Source organism: Ictalurus furcatus, chromosome 10 (assembly GCF_023375685.1).
Source record: "Ictalurus furcatus strain D&B chromosome 10, Billie_1.0, whole genome shotgun sequence".
Classification (NCBI taxonomy): domain Eukaryota; kingdom Metazoa; phylum Chordata; class Actinopteri; order Siluriformes; family Ictaluridae; genus Ictalurus; species Ictalurus furcatus.
In genome coordinates this window covers 24,376,094-24,398,543 of record NC_071264.1, presented here as the reverse complement: position 1 = coordinate 24,398,543, position 22,450 = coordinate 24,376,094, and the positions used below count along the sequence as shown (strand labels likewise).

At 40.4% G+C, this 22,450-nt stretch overlaps 1 protein-coding gene across 1 annotated transcript in view; it reads right to left on the bottom strand.

Annotated features, from left to right (window-relative positions):
* The window catches only part of LOC128613339 (CLIP-associating protein 1-A), an 81,839-nt gene that overhangs the window by 32,487 nt on the left and 26,902 nt on the right, over nucleotides 1–22,450 (bottom strand). The window contains exons 9-19 of the mRNA XM_053634006.1: nucleotides 8,877–9,005; nucleotides 8,693–8,769; nucleotides 8,130–8,222; nucleotides 6,491–6,636; nucleotides 6,052–6,187; nucleotides 3,056–3,126; nucleotides 2,917–2,976; nucleotides 2,493–2,570; nucleotides 2,241–2,408; nucleotides 2,093–2,139; nucleotides 1,800–1,970 (exon numbers count right to left, since the gene is read on the bottom strand). Of these exons, the coding sequence (XP_053489981.1) occupies nucleotides 1,800–1,970; nucleotides 2,093–2,139; nucleotides 2,241–2,408; nucleotides 2,493–2,570; nucleotides 2,917–2,976; nucleotides 3,056–3,126; nucleotides 6,052–6,187; nucleotides 6,491–6,636; nucleotides 8,130–8,222; nucleotides 8,693–8,769; nucleotides 8,877–9,005 (1,176 nt within the window). The remainder of the gene's footprint in view (nucleotides 1–1,799; nucleotides 1,971–2,092; nucleotides 2,140–2,240; nucleotides 2,409–2,492; nucleotides 2,571–2,916; nucleotides 2,977–3,055; nucleotides 3,127–6,051; nucleotides 6,188–6,490; nucleotides 6,637–8,129; nucleotides 8,223–8,692; nucleotides 8,770–8,876; nucleotides 9,006–22,450) is intronic.

Genomic DNA, 22,450 nt, shown 5'->3' with positions numbered 1-22,450 from the left:
CAGTCATAGCATATCAATCACAGCTTATCAACACCAGTTGATCAACAACATATTATCAAATCACAGAGATGCCCAGCTCTGACAAACTTCATCTGATTTAGCTCGATATGCGAGTCAGGTGAATCAGGTAAATCAGGCGTGAATCAGGTGGAACGGGTGTGAATCAGGTGAAACAGGTGTGAATCAGGTGTGAATCAGATGTGAATCAGATGTGAATCAGATGTGAATCAAGTGAATCAGATGTGAATCAGATGTGAATCAAATGTGAATCAAATGTGAATCAAGTGTGAATCAGATGTGAATCGGATGTGAATCGGGTGTGAATCAGGTGTGAATCAGGTGTGAATAAGGTGAATCAGATGTGAATCAGTTGTGAATCAAGTGAACCAACAACTGAGCTGGGCTTCCCTGAATCATCAGTACATGAGGACTAGCACAGGATGAGAGACAGGGAGGACTGCACACAGAACCCAACTCTACACACACACACACACACACACACACACAGAATCCTTACCCTCCACATTACCAGGAGTTGCATCTTAGGCAAATAAAAGCAGGGGACCAAAGGAAAGGCAGAATATTTTGTTATTATTATTATTAGTGATATTAATTGTTAGTGCTATTAAATAATAAAAAACAAAAGGTGTTGGATGCCTTTTAATAGTAATATTTAATGAAACAATATATTGCACCCTAAAACCAAGACATTTTGCATTTATCCTACTATTCCACATCACACTCAACCCATAAAGGGTTTTAAGGGACAGTATAGCCAGAAATATGTTTAATGTCCAAATGTTTAAAGTCTAAAGTTTGCTTCCTTTATTTTGTACTGGAGCACTTTGAGTCTAGCATCGCTAATAAGTAAAGGAAGCTTACAGCTATCAAGTTAGGGGCCATTCCCACGTTGCGCCTAAAAACGTGTGGAAAACGCAGCCACACCGCTTTCACCTTCTTTATGAAGCTCTCGGAGCTTGCACTCCCATGGTGTCTGCCGTTGCTAAGCAACCATGAGCTGCACTCTCCATGACGACAAGGAGGTTTTAGCACAGGATGGATGTACAGCACCGCATATCCCTTGCAGTAGTTCTGCTACTAGATTTATTTATGGAGAAGAGAAAAAAAACGCCCATCCTTCAAGCACGTAGAAAACATGGAGAATTTCACCAACTAATCCAAGAGGCCTGGACGATGGGCGATTCAAAGCCTATTTCAGAGTGGACAAAGAGAAAGGGTGAAGCTGATTGGTTGGTTCTTGGCACATGACCTGCGGTGCGTTTGCCTCATTCTGAAAAGTTTTGGTTTTTTTCATCTCGAAAAAAATGAGCGCGTCGCACTGCATGAGTGTCGTGTCTACATTTAAAATAACGAACTTGAGCACGCAAAAGACGCGATACGTGAACGGCCCCTTAGCATTCCTAAACCCCGGCCTGCCCCAACCACGTGTTAGATAATCTCATACAGACTTACTTAGGTGGTTTCGGACATTGTATGACACACGCATAGCTCCAGTAGAAAACTAGAGAAGCAAGCATTGGACATTAATCATGTCTTGGCTGATTTACTACGTTGACTATATTGGCTACGTGGGGAAAATCCTAAGTGTCTAGCTTTAGGATTGTGCTAATGAGCTGAATGTCTAGGATTGTGTGAGAGCAGAAGGATCAAGGGTCCCCTAAAGACTAAGAAATACTGCAATGCAGAATTTTTCTCTCTTTTTGTTTTACCACAGAACCCACTTTAACTTATATTAACACAGCAACATTTCCTCTCTAAGTGCAGGTGTAATGTGTTACCTAGCGAGGCGTAGGAGCCAGGCGGCAGTGCACCAGCTGAGCTGAAGGGAGCAGCAGCGGGTACTTTGGGCATTCGAGACTTGGCGGTGGCAGCGGCGTTGACGTCAACATCGCTGCGTGATCGCTGCAGCGAGCCAGGTGTGGAGGACACTCTAGAGCTCACCACTTTATCTGACAGACAGAGATGCAGTCACATACTAACAGTTAGGTCATTACACTACTGTACGCAAGTAACTGAAGGCCTAGGCATTACAATTCGATCACATCAGTTAAAACAAATGACATATTCTTACTCCTGGTTGTACTGCTTCCTACAGATGCTTTAGCAGATTGTGGACGACTAAAAGAGACAGAAATAAAACATAAATGGAAGACGTTTCATTTATATTTAAAAAAAAAAACAGTTCAGTTGCAGACAGTTGACCTTGACTCATGTCTTACTTGAGGCTCTCTTGAGAGCTGGAGGAGGAGCGATCGGATTGAGGGAGAGACATAACACTATCCGAGCTCTTCAGATGCGATTGCAGAGCCTTCTGATAGGTCAGCTCGAGAGCCTGAAAGAGCTGCTCCGCCTCCTTACTGAAGTGGCCATGGAATCCCCAATAACACCTAAAAACACCAGGGATTCAGGGATATTACAATCCAGATAATTTTCATACACAGACTCGAACAGTAAAAACCCAAATCACATACTTTCTGGCAACAGATCTGGCTTCTGCGTCTGCATCGTGGACTCCTTTCTTAATGGTTTCCATCAGAACAGCTACATGTCTGAAATGACACAAAGCCAACCAGGTCTAAAGGAAGCTCTGGTGAAAGCAGATCCAAAATCAATACATGGGTTTTCTGTGCTCCCCTATGGAAACCACACATGCGGTATCTTATACCACCCTCAATCCTGATACAATCCTGTGCTCACAGGAAGTCCTGATAGAAGCCATGAGTGGCAGCCCCGGAGAGACCACTAGGGATAATGGAGTGGAGTGATCAAGGACCTGACCTCTGTGTGTGGATGCGTGTGCCAGTGAATATGTGATCATCCTGAAGAGCACAGCTTTATCACTGTAAGTGTAAATGATGTAAAGCGGAGCTTTATGAAAAATGATCATGGTCCTACCTGTCTAGACAGCTCGTCTGCCACTCCTGGAGTAAAAGGTCTAAAAACTCATAACAGCGCCTGAGAATGAAAAAGAAAGGCTTAAGTTAGTCTGTGAACACGTTATCTATTGATCACTAGAAAACAGCGATGGCCTTACCGCCGGACAGCCACGGATTTGGACGTGCAGTTACTGGTAATGATGGGGATAATCCGAGGATAATGTGTGTGCTGGGGGAGGAAAAAACACAATGATGAGTTAAAACATACACAGTAAAAATATTTTTTTAAATAAATAAACAAACAAACAAATTAATTAATTAATTAATTAATTAATTTTTTAGCAAGCACAAGCCATGCAAGGCTACAATATTCTATTAGAAGTATTTCAAACTTTAAAGGGGCAGTTAGTACAATTTAAAGCAGCAGTTTGTAATTCATATCCCTGAGAGGTAATGATACCTGACAGGCAAGTTGTAAATGTAATTAAAGTATGACAAGCTTTCCTTTTAACCCCAACTGACTAAACCCTTTGTTTTAAAACGACACATGACTCATGAGCTGTCTTTTAAGCTGGCGGCTCTTTTGACTGGTGATGAGGCAAATTTCTAGGGATCGAGCAATACTGATTTTTTAGAACCGATACCGATTATTTGCATGTTTATGTGCCCGATAACCGATATGCAGAAGCAATATTTTTTTTATTGTTTTACTTCTGATTTTGACACATTGATAACAATACCACTGAACTGAACAAATCTGTTTTTTTATAACAAGTGTGTCAATTTCACTTCCTCCTTGCATACAAAACAAAACAAAACGAATAAATAGAGGGGTCTGAAAGAGTGCAAAAAATAAAAAATAAAGTGCACTGTTACTATAGTGTCTTTTTTCAAATAAAAGCTTCGAGGTAAACAGATTAGGTGACTCCGTGAATTTGTCTTTATTTCTTAGCACCAAGGTGCTTCAACTACATATCAAGCATTTATGTAACACATGTAATTTGTATATTAATGTACAAATTAATACATTAATATATACATATATATTAGTGTAATACATTAATGGCTGTTATGGCGGTCCTGTTCACAATTCTCAAAACGCCCACAAGATGGCCATTTATCGGTGGATCCGATAGTATAAAACTGATAACCGATTATGGAAAAATATCAGGAAAAATATCGGTAAAACCGATTATCGGTTCATCTCTACAAATTTCTGGGCTGGAAAAAATGTAAACAAACTATCCATTGCATAGCAATATACTGCGAATCACATTTTTAAGATATCTTTGTGTATACAATAATGATACATCTAGTGATGTTTTTAAACGTTAAAAATGCTCCTTTTATTATAGTTATATCACAGTGCTGTGGAATTCTCAATTCTGATTTTGTTCAGATGACAGACTAGGTTTTTAAGGAAGGAGTCTCCAGTGTCAGTGTTTTGTAATAGTCTAAGGCAAATCAGTAACTTTAAGTTTTCCAACAGAGGAAAGTGTTTAGGACAATGGGCTTCAGACATTTTCAATCAGTAAAAAACAAAAGAATTATCGCCGCAAGTCTGTTATAAGATTAGTCAGGACACTGTTGGGTTTCTGTTTGTAGAGTATCGTGACTCTGTGTTTAGCTGCTGGTGAGCAGGGTGATTAGAATGGGGAGAGGTGTGAGCCCCCTGCTGGGCAAATAATTCATACCTCTCCACACTAAGATTGGTACAGAGATAAACCTAAATACAGCACAACTAAAGCTTTTTATATATATATATATTATAACACAGTATACAACTTCCACAATAAAATGATAACATTTAAACCTAGTAGGCTAGATAAAAAATTAAATATGAAAAGCAGCAAATTCTTGTAAAGCCCTGAATGTCCGCTTCAAGTCGGGTGGTTCTTCGCCTCCATGTCGTGCATTAAAATCATATAACGCACACCTAGCCATGTATTATCCCGCTTATACCATGGTCACTTGCCAGCATTGACAAGTTAAAGCTGTCATTGATGTTTGACTGAAAAGATAAAAATGACGGTAAATTTACGTTAGTTATTTTATATACGGGTCATCAGATCTAGAATGCTGCCCGCCCTAAATCATACACAGAGATAAAATAGTGCGATAAGATTACATTTATCTGAAATAATTATAGTAAATAGTTATTAGAGAGAGAGAGAGAGAGATTGTGCATGTGTGAATTACCTGCGTCTGTGCCGCGTCTCTACTAATGAAGCTGTGAGTTTAACTGTATGATGTTACTATGGTTACAGTTATTTATAGGCAGTGCATTAATTTGGACTGGTGATTAAACTGACCAGAACTCCCTGTGCATTATACAGTTTTTAAAGCACAATTTCCAGCAAATCAGAATCGAGTATTCGGACAGACCATGGTATAAGAGCCATTAACCACCACTGTGGAGTGTGACGTCATAAATAAATCCAATGAGCAACCCCAAAACAATAAATTTTTTTGGCCTCTGTTAAAAAGAGTTAAGAGAGAGAAACAAGAGTGAGGGGACGACTCTTTATAGCTTCTATAAGTGAAAACAGGAACTAACTAATTTGAGGACGTTCCACAACATTAAACGGAGCTATAAACGGATATAAAGTGCTATGTTGTTGATCAAACAAATGCAGTCATTGCTGTGTTATAAGAGTAAGAGTAATTAAAGACTTGTTTATATAGGACAGTAATCACCTCCTGGTTCATGCTGGGCCACATCACACCGCCCCGATCGGTGATTATTTTTCTAACAGCCCACCATGTTGGGTTTTATTCTTTACTTACACAATAGCAGCCTCAGCAAATTGAGGTTGAATACAGTTCAAGCTCATAGCAGCTGAAGACATTGATCACATGGGACTCCTGGGATTCAGACTCACAAGCTTCCAGTCAATAGCCCTCATCTACCAGATCCTATCCATTATATTCCTGCTATTAAATCTCTGTGACTGACAGACACAGCAGTCAAGCAGATGCTTCACTTATGCTTCAACACGAGCCCGGTGTGCTGGCACAGATATAATGCTCTGATCAATGGCAGTGATTTTCCGTTGTTTCCTACAATTTAACAACCGGCTGCACAAAACATGCAGTAAATCTGGCCTTTATCAGTGTGGGATGAGGCAGCATGACAGCATAAACACGCACTCACTCGTATAATGAGGCGGATGGCTGCTACGCCGGATGTGGCCATCACTTTAGCGCTGTTTGGGACGAGATTGAGCAACGTGGGCATGATAGACTCAGCTCCATGGTCAAACTTGTTACCCAGCATGGACGACAGATGCCTGGAGAGAGAGAAAAAAATACATCACAGATCATTTCACATGCTTACCGAATGATGCAGATCGATCGATTATTCTTCCTTCAATGCTGCCATTTGTATATTGTGTATGTGTGTACGCGATATAAATGTGTGTGTTTGTTTCAGTGTATTCATGCCACTCCATGATAATTGAATGTAATGCGTGAATCTTAAAAGCAATCCTGGAACCCGGTCAACTAATTGATCTTTTCCTTTATAGCCCTTTTAGAACCGACATCGTTTTAATAACAGCCACTTGGAGTGTCGAGCGATAACTTGAACGTACCCCAGTGTGATGCAGGCCTCACGGACAACTTGAGAGCGCAGGTCTTTAGCGGAGAGCTTAAACGCTCCTTCCAGCTGCCGCAGTTGTTGGAGGAACGCTTCATGATCAGTGGCTCCGGCAAGCAGCAGCGAACGCACCTTCTTCAGCTACAATAAATAAATGAAATCATTTGAATTCATGTTTGTAATATACAACTAAGAGCTGTCATTTAGATCCATTTAAGATGCACATTTTTTAGATGCACTATTTAGTCATTCAGACCCTGAGGAGTTTACCACCTTGCACAGGTGTGAACATAGCAATCACACTCGAGGGCTGACCAAAACAACCAGTCTGATTGCAGATCAAATCGAGAGCCAAAAGTATAAAGGCATATTAATCATGTTGTGCTGTTGTTTTGTGTATCTTTTCCACTCTGCTGGCATGTAATACCTTTGGAGATAAAAATTTTTAGGACATAACCATATGCATAACCAGTAAATTTATAAACCATATTATTTCATTTGCCTTACTTACTTTAGTACTTACTGACCTACTTTACTTAATTTCTTACTAAATGACTTACATTCTTTACTCACTCACTGACTGACTGCCTGATCCATCTTTTCACACTGAGGATAACTGAGGGACTCATACACTATGAACTATTACAAAAGGTGCAAACATTCACGATGCTCAAGAAGGCAACACGATATATTAAGAGCCAGGGGGGTGTAAACTTTTGAACAGGGTGATCTGTGTAAATTGTTGTTATTTTCTTTAAAGATCTTATTTTTTTCATTTAATACTGCCCTTCAGAAGCTACATAATATATGTATGTAAATGTACATATATATAATATACACTGATCATCCTGTTCAAAAGTTTACACCCCCTGGCTCTTAATGTATCGTGTCACCTTCTTGAGCATCAGTGAATGTTTGCACCTTATGTAATAGTTGTTTACGAGTCCCTCAGTTGTCCTCAGTGTGAAAAGATGAATCTCAACATCATATAGCGACTGTTGGTAAGGAGTCAAATATGCAGAAGATGCTGGAAAAGCAAAGAATGTGCAGGACCTGGAGGATTTTTCTGAAGAACAGTGGGCAGTTTAACTGCTCAGGACAAACAAGTCGTTGATCCTCCAGGTAACGACACACAGTATTAAGAATCTCAGAGTATTGAGCGTATGTAAACTTTTCAACATGTTCATTTATGTAAAAGCAGTTAATATTGTGTCTTGTGGACTATATGTGAACATTTGTTATGTGAAATAGCTTATTCAGGGCAGAACCAAATTTAAAAAATGCAATTTTTATGATCCCTTTTATTTCTTTTAAATTATTAACAATTAGCAGACTGTACAAGGGGTATGTAAACTTATCACCTCAACTGTACTTACCTTCTTTACCTGCTTACACGCTGTTAATTTACTTACTAATTGTCTTGTTTTTATTCGTACTTTCTTTAATCACTTACTTTATCAATCGCTTTACTGACTCGTTGACTCCCTCACTACAGAGGCAGTATTTCAGTCAACCAGAGAAGTGGAACAGTATTCAAATTCAGGTGCCTTAGGCACAAGTAGCTTTAATCTAATCATTTTGAGCTTAACTTTGATTTTATCAACAACAGCAGGAAATGGCAGGAAATCACTCACCGCGGTCACTCTGTGCTCCCAGTCCTGTTTTTCATCTGAGAGGACCTCTTTGATTTTATTCATGGAATCCTCAAGCTCTCTGCTGGAGTAAATCTGAAATGGGCACAAAGCACAGTCCTCATGAGCAGAGCCGGAACTGGCCGAATTCCAACCTGCATGGCCTCGTTGACCTTTCGATTACTATTAGAGCGATGGAAAATGACAAGCCCAGCGGTAGATCATATTTGAGATGGAAAAAATACGAGCGTGGTCTTTTGCTGAGGCTTTCGTTTCAGGGTTACTGAATTTGTGCAACCGATTTTCACCTTTCAGTTAATATATACAGATCTAGAGAGGTGTCAGCATTGCTAATGAGAAAATCCTAAGAGGCAGAGAGAGGAAAAACAGAATTTTACCACAAAAACCTTAGTGTTTGTGAGCGAATGAGACGGCTCCATGGTAACAGTGCAAATTATAAACAGCAAGAATGATAAACAGAACGTTCTACCTTGAGCAATGTCTATAAACCCACTAATAATCAATAGGAAGTAAAAGTTAATATGAAATAATAAAGTGGGTCTTACCTGTATGGTGGGCACATCCTCAAAGGCACGGATGAAGTCTTCCTCATCCAAAGCACCAGCAGCTGACACCTCTTTTCCTGTAGGAACACACACAGATACACACAAATCTATCAGTATAATTATTCTAGATGTCATTATTTAATAGATACAATATGGGGGGGGGGGGGGGGGGCTCGGCACTAACCTGTGCTCTTGGTGCTGGAGGCAGAGCTTGGTCTGCGCACGGATCCTGTTCGGCGGACAGACGCTGCTCCTTTAGAGGAGGCGGAGGAATGGCCTCCATCCACAGAGTCGTCATCATCTATGTTCTTATCTGGAAAGAAAAGAAAAAAAACTTCAATGGAAATACTTTTTCACTTCTCTCAGTGTTGAAACCTGCGTAACTTCTGATTCAGAAATTAAATTCCCTGTTTTTGAATGTATGAGCAGCCATGTGTTTAGAGTGCATTGTACTCCAGCCCCCCAAAAATGGCTACAACTTCAGCCTCCAACTGGTTTTATTGCAAATGATGCAAATATGTCAAGCTACATAAAAGTAACCAAACATTGTCAAATTCTGTTCTTCAAGCATTATCTAGCCTATAAATATCAATATAACTACATACTATTAAAATCTAAGGCTTAAGCTAATATCTAATAGTCATCACTGCTAGCTAGCTGTGCTGTGAGGTGAATGCTAGTCATGAGAGCTTTCTGTAAATATCTAAAAGCCATCATTGTTAGCTAGCTGTGGTGCGTGCTCTGAAAACTTTGGACATGGTAAGCTAACAGTGAGCCCTTTAAAGACAGGGCACTGATGCTAGATGTATAGTAATGTGAATGTTATGTTTAACTAATAATAAACCTAGCCATAAGATGTCGTTGTTAGGCCAGCCATGATGCAATATTAATAGTATATCTGAGTGCTAGGCTGTCTGTGCTGTAACGCAAGTACTATGCTACTCACACTGTGATGTCAGTGCTAGGTTAGCCATAAGATCATGTGACATCAGAGCTAGGCTAGTCGTGATGTAATGTGATGATGTGATCTAAGAGCTAGGCTAGTCGTGATGTGATGATGTGATGTGAGAGCTAGGCTAGTCATTATGTGATGTGATGTGACAGATAGGCTAGTCATTTTGTGAGGAGAGAGCTAGGCTAGTTGTGATCTGATGATGTGATGTGAGAGCTAGACTAGTCGTGATGTGATGATGTGTTGTGATGATGCGATGTGAGAGCTAGGCTAGTCATTCTGTGAGGAGAGAGCTAGGCTAGTCATGATGGGATGATGTGATGTGACAGCTAGGGTAGTCATTCTGTGAGGAGAGAGCTAGGCTAGTCGTGATGTGATGATGTGATGTGAGAGCTAGGCTAGTCGTGATGTGATGATATGTTGTGATGATGTGATGTGAGCACTAGTCTAGTCATTCTGTGTGGAGAGAGCTAGGCTAGTCATTCTGTGAGGAGAGAGCTAGGATAGGCGTGATGTGATGTGAGAGCTAAGCTAGTCATTCTGTGAGGAGAGAGCTAGTCTAGTCATTCTGTGAGGAGAGAGCTAGGCTAGTCATTCTGTGAGGAGAGAGCTAGGCTAGTCGTGATGTGATGATGTGATGTGAGAGCTAGGCTAGTCATTCTGTGAGTAGAGAGCTAGGCTAGTCGTGATGTGATGATGTGAGAGCTAGGCTAGTCGTGATGTGATGATGTGATGTGAGTGCTAGGCTAGTCATTCTGTGAGGAGAGAGCTAGGCTAGCCATGATGTGATGTGATGATGTGATGTGAGAGCTAGGGTAGTCATGATGTGATGATGTGATGTGAGAGCTAGGCTAGTCATGATATGATGATGTGATGTGAGAGATAGGCTAGTCATTCTGTGAGGAGAGACCTAGGCTAGTCGTGATGTGATGATGTGATGTGAGAGCTAGGCTAGTCGTGATGTGATGATGTCTTGTGAGAGCTAGGCTAATCATTCTGTAAAGAGAGAGCAAGGCTAGCCGTGATGTGATGATGTGATATGAGAGCTAGACTAGTCATTCTGTGAGGAGAGAGCTAGGCTAGTCATTCTGTGAGGAGAGAGCTAGGATAGGCGTGATGTGATGATGTGATGTGAGAGCTAGGCTAGTCGTGATTTTATGATGTGATGTGGGAGCTAGGGTAGTCATTCTGTGATGTGAGAGCTAGGCTAGTCATTCTGTGAGGAGAGAGCTAGGCTAGTCGTGATGTGAGAGCTAGGCTAGTTGTGATGTGAGGAGAGAGCTAGGCTAGTCGTGATGTGAGAGCTAGGCTAGTTGTGATGTGATGATATGATGTGAGTGCTGGGCTAGTCATTCTGTGAGGAGAGAGCTAGGCTAGTCGTGATGTGAGAGCTAGGCTAGTTGTGATGTGATGATATGATGTGAGTGCTGGGCTAGTCATTCTGTGAGGAGAGAGCTAGGCTAGTTGTGATGTGATGATGTGATGTGAGAGCTAGACTAGCCCTTAGGTGATGTGATGTCAGTGCTTGGCTAGTTGTGATGTGATGTGATGATGTGATGTGAGAGCTAGGCTAATTATGATGTGATGTGATGTGAGAGCTAGGCTAGTCGTGAGGTGATGATGTGATGTGAGAGCTAGGCTAGTCATTCTGTGAGGAGAGAGCTAGGCTAATCATGATCTGATGATGTGATGTGATGATGTGATGTGAGAGCTGGACTAGCCCTTAGGTGATGTGATGTCAGTGCTAGGCTAGTTGTGAGTGATGATGTGATGTGAGTACTGGGCTGGCATTAATGTAGTGTTTGCCTTTTAAAATGTGAGATCCTGACCTAAATGAACATAAACATGCCTTCACATTTAGATATCCAAGGTTTCATATCTAAAGATCACTTTAGATATCCAAGGTTTAATCACAGCAGAGGAAAGCACAGTGTCAGTGGTGAATAATACATAATGCTTTGTTTTTCTTATTACAACTTAGTTTAGCATGACTTCTCTAATCATCTCTAACCATCAGTTGAATTTTAACAATAGGAAAACTACCCAAACAGATCAGGGTTGCTAAGTTAAACGCGAAACCTTTGTAACCAGTGGGAAATCTGTCCAAAGAACACGGCATGTACAAGTGCCATCCATGATGTGAGGTCAATGCTAGGCTAAATGCAATGTGATGCCAATGCTAGGCTAGTCGTGTTCAAGGGTTTCCTCTGTGAAGGGCACTATCTTATTCAGCACAACCTTATATTGGAAGTGACTATATATTTCCCCTTGAGTCGTACACGTGAGGGCTGCACTGAAACGTGCCAGACCGGCAATCAATTCCAATGAATTATTAACACACACACACGCGCACACACACACACACACACACACACACACACTCACACACACACTCACACACACACTCACACACACACACACACACAACAAACCAGAGCAGTTCACCAAAGACATCATTCATTTGTCCCAATCCATCTTTTTCACACACGCTTCCTGTGATAAACACTTCTTCTCTGTGTAGTGATTTCTACATAGACTTAGTATCAAAAATATCGTATTTTGCACAAGGCAGAAGGACAGACATATCTAAGACAGTGACACATTCAACTAAATATCAACTCACAGTCCTAATTATCAGCAACATACATTCAAACAAGACACTGATAGTGAAAAAAGCCACATCTGTTCCCAGTCCATTCCACTGTCACCGCTTCAAGATGCTCTCGCTCACTCTGCGATAAAGATCAGCTACTGTTCACACCCGTTCGGCATTCACAACCGATGCTGCTATCTGTTCTCGACCTCGTCTGCCTCTCTTCTTCTGCCTCTCTCTCCCTCTTTCCCTCCCTCCCTTGATGGAAAGAAAGAGAGATGCTTACAGGCGCAGATCCTCCGGCATACCAGTTTCCTCAACATGCCGTCACACTCTCTGGCTCAGCCTCATGCTGCCGGTGTCTCCACAGCCTGCCCCTCCTTCCCTGCGTGTGTGTGTGCATATGTGTGTGTGTGTGTGTGTGTGTGTGTGTGCGCATATGTGTGTGTGTGACTAAGGTTGCTCTTTTCGAGTGTGTGGTCGGATGTGTGGACAGGCATGCACTGAACATGGGCATCTCTGCATGAGTCATACAAGCACCCTCCCTCCCCCTGCATATGTGTGTATGTGTGTGTGTGTGTGTGTGTGTGTGTGTGTGTGTGAGACAAGTACACCAGGAACACACTGTTTAGATGATGTGCCACTCTGTAAAAGCACCACCCAATTTACTTGATGGGGGAAGGGGTGACATGGCTGGGGGGAGGGGCTAATAAACACACACACACACACACACACACACACACACAAAACAGGCTGTGTTAGAAATGATGTACATATAATGTACATTGCACATGTATATACTCTATACTATATACTACTTCTTGAAGTGGTATGTAGTACAGTGTACCATATGCAAGGAATAAAACATGAAAGGGCATGGGAAAATTCTAGGGAAAATAATCCTGTTATTAGCCTTAGATTATGTGGAGCGTTCGCCATACAAGTCTCTGTGAATGGGTTGTTACTATAGAAATGAGTGCATTAATATAAACCTTTCGTTTGAATGACAGCAGGAACTACTGTCAGAGCTGATGTTATAGAAAATCAACAGCGCTGTGGTATAAGTAAGAACTGTAATTCAGTAAACTACACAGTCATGTGATTAGCTGCCAGCTAAACTAACTACTGGATACAGTTCCCTCAGATTTACCTCAGAATTATTATTATACCCCACATTTACAGTATTATAACTCCGAAATATTTATCTCTTGGTTGTTAAAGCCAAAATACGATAACAAGAAATGGCAGAAAATGTCCTAAAGTCAGTCAAAAGCTGCTCATTAGCCTCCATTTTGGAACAGGAGTTTAATGTCAATAAAGCAATGGCACACTTAGCATGACTAGCTAAAAAAAATTTGGTATTATATAAGCTGCCACAGACAGTTAAAAGCTTTTGAAGAAAAAATATTAATAAATTATTCATTATGTATTAATGTTAATGACTGCCACTGCCACAACGAATAAAATAGTAGCAGGGTACATGCTACTGTATTTAGCCATTGCTAATAGTTGTATGTTAGTATTAGCTTGTTCACTCATAAAAATAAAAAAAAAATAGCTCAGCTACATTTACATTTACATTTTTCTTTTTAGAATTCCTGGTATTTTAGTTATTTTAAATTAAATGTGTTAAAATGAAGAAAAAAAATACGGAACATAAAGTTCCATCATATTTTCTCCATCTTCGATTTTACACACACACACACACACACACCTGCCATCAGGAGGGTTAATCACTTCTCTATTTCTATAAATATAATTTTTATTTTAAAGTATTAAGATAAAGATTACGTGCATTGGGCATTTCAATATAAACTGTACATCTATATTGATATTAAAACAAAAGGCCTGGGTCAACTGGAGATTTATTGCTAACCAGTTAGCAGAGGTTTAAAGTAGCATGTTTAGAGATTAAATGCTGTTTTAGATCACCCACTGTCTTCCCAAAATGTCACTGGCTGATTGGAGATCAGACCATCTGCCCCTCTGAAGTGCTCCCTCACTGTAATAATACACGCCTGATGAATCTGTACCCAAAGCATCCTGACATTGACAGTGGACACTTTCTGATGCGTCACCAGAGAAAGTGAGTCACTGAACGGACGCTGGTATAGGAACACACTGTGCTGATGGAGTAAACTGGGTTAGCAGAGAGATGCCGTTAATGGAGCAGAAAGTATAAAACTGGTTTGATTTTTTATATCACAATGTGTTGGGGGGGTCGGTATGAGTCTAGCAAGCTACACACACTTAATTTTGTTAAGCTACACGGACATCACACTGTCTTTTTAAATATACTATTACTATTAAAACATACCTTAAATTTGTATAATGACAAATTATACAAATTTAAAATCACCTAAAAATCTTGTTTTGATGACGATTCATTTTTTTTAACATACTGACTAATAAATTGCTTGATGATGATGATGATGATGATGAAAGGGCACGTGAGCTTCTACAATGTTGTTGCATGGACTGTGCTTGCATATTAGAGAATGAAAGAATTTCCACACATTGATTAGTCTCTGCACTAAAATTAACGTTATCCAATCGCATGTACATCTTTATAAACAAGTGCAGAACTCGATACAAACCAGGTATTATGCCAGAAACACCTTTTAAATATGTATACTTCCAACAGGAAGGACGCTACTGAAGTAAAACTATCCAGACATTTGGCCATGCTGTGATCTTGGGCCTGTTTGGATTCATTAAAAAATGTAAGCCGTTTTAATGTAATTTGGTTACAATGACAATTCCATATAAATCCTACAAACATTCAACCACTCTGCCTTGAGATATCGCACTAACAAGAATCTTGGACAGACGCATGAAGGGAAGGACGGGCGGATCAAAAAGATGGCAGATAGCCCGAAAAAAGGCCTTGAGTCCCTGAACATGAATGCCTAAGAAACAGGAAGGAGGCTATTGAAGGAAAAAGTATTTCACTCCTGAGTGATGCAACACAAAAGAGTTCACCTTATCATCTGGAGATTGTCTATTCAGTCCCCAACAGTGCCATAACCATCCATAGCCAAGAGTCCAATAGAGCAAAGCTAGCCGTGCTCTCTGAGCGAAAGGGATAGCATAATGTTCCTCCACTGTCAATCACAGAGACACTAGCCAATCGTGGCAGTCTGTGAGCTCATGTATGCAGAAGAGTTCTTTACTCCAAGTGTTACACTGCATGAGTTCAAGCTCAAAAAGATGCAATTGTTTGGCTTCTTATGTCTTAGAGGAAGCACATGTTAGCCTTCACCCTCCCCAATGGGTAGCTGTCGTGCGATAGACGACTGATGGGTAGGAATTGGCCAAGACAAGACAGATTTGTTTATGCCGAGTAGTTTATGCTAAAAATCGAACAATGTCAGCTGTTGCCATTATTCATATCCACAAGCACATGATCAGTAGAATACAAAGAACAGAACAAACGTCGTACTAATTCGCATATAATACGTAGACAAGACAGTATGATGAACAACACAGAACTATACAACATAATCGGTACCAAGGATACTGATATGAAAAAGACATTTTTACAATCTAAAGTACTGTGATGTTGTTTTGCCAAGATGTTCCACCAAAACATAAAGTAGAGGGCACGGTGGCTTAGTGGTTAGCACGCCTGCCTCGCACCCCCAGGGCTAGGGGTTCAATTCCCACCTTCACCCTGTGTGCTCGGAGTTTTCATGTTCTTCCTGTGCTTCAGGGATTTCCTACGGGTACTCCGGGTTTCCTCCCCCAATCCAATGACACGCGCTGTAGGCTGACTGGCATCTCTAAAATTGTCAGATGTGTGTGTGTGATTATGCCCTGTAATGGATTGCCATCCCGTCCAGGGTGTCCCCCGCCTTATGCCCAGAGTCCCCTGGAATGGGGTCCAAGCTCCCCCATGACCCTGTGTAGGATAAGCAGCATGGATGGAAATAAAGGAAGAATGAAAGCTTCATTTTCATAGTAAAATATATTTTAACATCCTAGCAATATCAGAGTTGGTCATTGCAAGTAACTGATGATATCTGCAATAACCTTAGAAAAAGAGGGTACATGGGATATGACTTCTGGAAATACAGACATAACAGACATCCTGAGTGACGTGGTCATTGTTTGGAAGAGAGAATTTCCAGCATTTCCGTCATAAAGCTTTTAGGAAACCCATTTCAGATCAATATATAAAAACTACACTCAAGTGCAAATATAATATTGTATACAATATATTATCTTGTATAAAATGACCGATTATCAGTATAGAATACACACATTTTATCCTTCTGGAAGGGAAAGTCATATGAGAATGAACATTTAATTTCTACTCCTTATAATATTTCTCCACAAGATGGCAGCATTCTCTATCTATAAACTATCACCCTAGACTTCGAGTGTGTGGGTATATACATCCTACGCTTTCCAGATATGTAAAGTGGATTAGTTAATATTACGGAGACTGGATATTCTTGCTGTGACTGGATGTTAGACATCATTAGTAAAGTAGTTTGTAAAATGTACATATAGTACGTTTTTACATTTAGTAAACAGAAAGATTTCAAGAGAAAAGGTCAGTGTCTATCTGGCCAAAACACACAGACGGCCACGCCACACACTAACTCTTAGTGACAGCTGACTGCTCACACCATAATTGGGAAATGAGTTAAAAACAGCCAAGACACATACCAAACACTGAACCCAGTAATCAACACATTCCAGACAAACTTTTAACATGCTGAGCTTGGACTTTTTCAGTTATGAAGTGAGATGGAAATTATACGCTTGCACTGACACATGGCTCAGAGTCGGCTAAAAATGCAGAGATGCGCCATAAAACTGCAGCCGTTGAAACGCTACAGCGTGTCGCCTCGGCTCACATTTATTCTCAGATGAAATCCATTAATTCTTATTGACAGGGAAGGGAGGAAAGTGCTGGAATTTTGAGAGCAGGAGGTTTGGGTCTCGGATCGTTCCTGCAGATCAGCTTAACCTCAATCAGAGCAACAAAAGCTCAAAGCCGCACAATGTTTATGTACGACTCATGTTTCTTAACACTGAAAACTCTCTCAAATAAAGCTAACATTGCAAAATAAAGAACTCTGAACTGTCACATGTGAACAAGACGCTAGAATGTCCTACTTTTTGGTCCTTACAGCTTAACTTGGGTTAGACCAACCCTCATAAAAGTAGGTTTTAACTAGGTCAGAGTGTGTCCTTTACCTATCCCTTAAAATGTGGCCTAATTTCTCTCCTCTGCCACAATACATGCCTCTAATCAGTCTGTTTCAGGTACCTCCTTATTAGGCCTCTTAGGTCAATGTGTTCCCTAATACTCAGACACTGCAGATGGCTTCCTACTGTAAATAACATTCCTGACCACAGAGCTGGAGTCATTCATAAAGACCACAGCTGTACTAATTGGTATAAGGATGAGGAAGTGTGCAAGAAGTGCTCAGCTGGTCAAGTAAATCAATTTCAGGAGAAATGAGAATGACAGGCACAGTACGATACTGTATACAAAGCAGTTCTGTGTTAATTCACATCACTGAAAAACACTGACTAAACGGTTATAATTCTGTTTAAAGATCTTTTTTTCTTAATTTAGTACTACCCTTTAGAAGGTACATAAGATATTTACATGCTTCTCAGAAGACAAAATAATAACAATTTACACTGATCCTCCTGTTCAAAAGTTTACACCCCCTGGCTCTTAATGCATCGTGTCGCCTTCTTGAGCATCAGTGAATGTTTGGACCTTACGTAATAGTTGTGTACGAGTCCCTCAGTCATCTTCAGTGTGAAAAGATGGATCTCAACATCATATAGCGACTGTTGGAAAGGAGTCAAATATGCAGAAGATGCTGGAAAAGCAAAGAATGTGCAGGACCTGGAGGATTTTTCTGAAGAACAGTGGGCAGTTTAACTGCTCAGGACAAACAAGGGACTCATGAACAACTATCACAAAACATAAATACAGCTGTGGATCATTCAGGTAACGACACACAGTATTAAGAATCAAGCATATGTAAATTCATTCATTTGTGTAAATTCAGTTTTTATTGTGTCTTGTGGACTATATGTAAACATCTGTTATGTGAAATAGAAAACTAAATAAATAAAAAAAACTAAATGCAATTTTTATGATCCCTCTATTTTTTCTGCATATATAAAGTGTTTCCATCGGCAACGGTTACAGTAAGCTGCAGTATTATTGACACCCAAGGTAAAGATGGGCAAAAAAAAAAAGTTATGGTTAATTCAATTATTTGAAGTAAATTTATTCTAATAATAATTTTTAAAAAAACCCCTTCAACACTTATTGGCACTCCTAGAAATTCACAAGAACAAAATGTAACTAAAGCTTGTTCCAGTTTATATGTAACTTTTTTAATATCACTTAAGTGTTTAGGAAAAGGTCATCCATGACTTCCTGTTTCACTAGAGTGTAAATATAAGGTGACGCAAAGGCCAAATTTCATTAGTCAGTGTGCATTATAATTTAGCAAAGCAATGACAACAAATACAGTACACCTAATCTCTGATTTTCAGACTCCCCTTATCTAAATGGCTACTACAACAAATACCAATTTCCCCTCTGTCACATCGCTAAATTTGGCATAGTGGACATTATTCATACTGTCCCGGGCCATGATAGAATAAATTGGACTACTGCTAAAGCGAACGAGCATCAGTGCAATCGTCACTTTTGTCTTTTGGTCGACAAAGTGCATCGCAAATAAAGTTGAAAACTTAGTGAAGCCCATTAAGAAGAAAGCAAAGAGAGCTAGGAAAACCAAACAGGTGAGCCGTATAATATTATTATTATTATTATTATTATTGTTATTATTATTATCATAATGGCTGGTCCATGGAATGCAGTATAATTTTTTCCCCATTATATAAAATAGGGACTCTCTTTCAAAAATAGATGACATCCTCCTGTTTTTCACAGATTTTTATTTATTTATTTGTTTTAGTTTGAATTTCTAATGCCTCTTAGTGTATGTATAACTGCAGCTGCTGAGGCAGAGAAACCTCAGAAACCTCAGACGTAGCCACCCAGGACAGAACTGCAGTGTGGGTATTCCAGCTTTGGCTCAGACAGAAAGGGAAAAGGAAACACAGGACGCTTCTGTTCAGCGCAAACCAATACACTATTCAGAACAGTAACAATGAGCACAGCGCTCTCCTGGGATTCATCACAGCTGAAACGTGTGATGAATCCTAGGAGAATCCCATGACACTGTCTTCATCATAAGAAACAGGAGAATCACACCAGTGGACGCTATGAAGAGACTACCGCAAAAGAGCCAGGGGGGAGTTACACATACAGTAGAGTTTAAAGTCTAACTTCACTACCAAGGTAATGGAAAACTAATATAAATTTGTCAAATGATAATTCTCAAACTACATCATTTCTCCTCTTCATCACCTGTCACCAGAATACTAGCACAACCTCTCTATCACTAACCGTCACTTCCTGTTTTTAAAGTATTTACAGTAAGCAGCTCATGTTTAACCATTCATTACGAAGTCTTGCCATTCTAGGAGTGCGGGTATGTTCTGAGCCTTTTTATTACTGACTACCTTACCATGTGTTGAACACTTCCTGTGTTTTTTGGATTTCTCTTTGGAATACACTTTGACCTTGTTGCACTGTACTTTTCTTGGTATTGGGCTAAGACCTCCTGTAACTGTTAATGAACCCAGCATGGCCTTATAAACCTTCAGAAAATGCAAAGATTCAACTGTGACTTGTTATGACTTCATTATACTCGAGACACAAAATGAGACTTCGTATTTTTGGCTAATACATAACGATAGAAAATACACTGCACTGTACGGCATCTGACCAGTTTGGTGGCTGATTCATGGGGCAGGTGATGTGGTGCGAGAAGAAAAGAGCTCTGGCTTGGCAGGCAGCCACAAGGCCCCAAGTGAGGGTGGAAATCCAGCCTGATCAGGACATTCAGGTGCTAAGCTTTGCACATTGGTCTACTGCAAATATTTCTCCCTCTAAATGTAAAACTCACATGATCTGCTCTCAAAGACGTATGATTTTCACTCATAAGCTTAGAAAATCCAGTGGTAAAGTCAGGAACAAGGTGAAGGAACACATCCTAAATAAAGAGACTCTCTTATTTTGGAGAGTAGCGTCACTGTGTGTGGGTTCAGCACAGTGAAAAAGCGACACATACCCAGCGGGTCCTACACACATTCTCTAACACACACACACACACACATGCCAAGATGCTGGAAACACAACAGTCAATCCAGTGACACCTTTCAGTGTTCCTCTGCCAGGCTTCCCTATACACACATATACACAACTGCACAAATAGACACATACAGATTTGATTCGGGCCCAAATCTATCCCTACATTCACACTAGCAAGCAACAGCATGACAGGTGAGCATTCGTTTTCTACGAACGTGCGTGACACAGAGCTGCGATTTCAGCGACCGCACAACAAGCAACACTTGAATTGATATTTTCTCAGTTGTCCTGTATGCAAAATCGCTATGACACAATAAATCAACAATTCCAAACGACTGGCTCAAATGATTCCTCAGACCAATCCTATACTGTGTGGGCCACCGTTTCATCAGTTCCACACCCACAACTCTAGTTCCTATCTGCTATTAGTTCCCATTTACTGTTCAACGTGCAAAACTGGAAATAACCGTAGATTCATCATGTCCTGTCATATTCAACTTCTCATTAAGTGTGTATAGAGACATTATAAACAAACAAAAAAAAAGCTCCCCACTTACAGCTGAATTACTTCCTATTTACTACTTGACGATCAAAAGTGAAAGAAAAACTTTTTTATGTCAACCGGTCATATATAACCTTTCCTTAAATGTGTATAGGGAAAATGTGAAGAAAAATAAAACTTGGAAGCAAGTATCAGAGATCGTTGGTTCATCACACCGGCCCTTTCCGGATAAGACTGGCGAGCCCTGCTCTAGAATGTACATTGTTGAGTGTACATTGCTAGTACAGTTAGCTTGCTTTGCTACTCTGCAAACGAAGCTAGTGTGAAGCCTAGCATGTAACATGTAAAACAAACAACTCATTTTCACAATGATTAGTACATTTAAAATTGCTTTAGAAGCTGCATATAGCTATTACTGATTTTCACTGGAACTAAAAACATTTTTTTTTAAAGGTTGGACAGACCACACAAGTAGTGGTTGCTACAGGCCAAGAGACTTGTTGCTTGCTACTGTAAACGAAGGGATAAAATACCATGCTCACTTAATCATACTGAGCACTTCCTTCCATCCATCCATCCATCCATTTTCCATAACGCTTATCCTACACAGGGTCACGGGGAGCCTGGAGCCTTTCCCAGGGAACTCGGGGCACAAGGTGGGGGACGCCCTGGATGGGGTGCCAACCCATTGCAGGGCACAATCACACACACATTCACACTCTACAGACAATTTGGAAATGCCGATCAACCTACTGCAGATCAACCTACTGTTTTTGGACTGGGGAGGAAACCCCCGAAGCACAGGGAGAACGTGCAAACTCCATGCACACAGGGCGAAGGCAGGATTCGAACCTCCAACCCTGGAGGTGCGAGGCTAACCACTACCATAGTCACCGCACCGTCCCGTCCCCCCGTCCCCTCGAGTACTTTATTTCCTCACAATTCACACCACCTCGCATTTATTTTTAACGACCAAGCTTTCCAGAACTCTTCCGTGCTTATAGGTCGGCCACCACTGCACTTTCAATTAAACATACGATTTGAACTCTATATCAACTTACATAAAAAAAAAACTCTGAATGAGGAGTTCATTGCTAGCAGCACATAGCAGTAACCAAACCTACGCAGAGTTAAATAAAATGTTCTATGATGCCTGTGATTGCATCATACTAAGAACAGTGTTCATTTTGTTATTATCAGTCAGTTATTATTGTGCTTATCAATATCGAGGAGTACCAAAAACCATGTACTGAATAAATTATACTGCTGCACCCATACTTGCTACTTATAATTAATAAACAGCAAACAGAAGTTTCCCAATGATTATTCCTACAGAAAGATTAGATCGTTTTCCTCACATGGCACATGTTAAAAAAAATTAAGCTCTTTAGCATCAATATTTAATCCTGTGTAAGAAATATGAGAACTGGCACGAAGCAAGACGTCACTCAAGATGAATTCACGCCAATAAATGAAACTAAGTCAGGCAGCAACTTGCTGCTCCC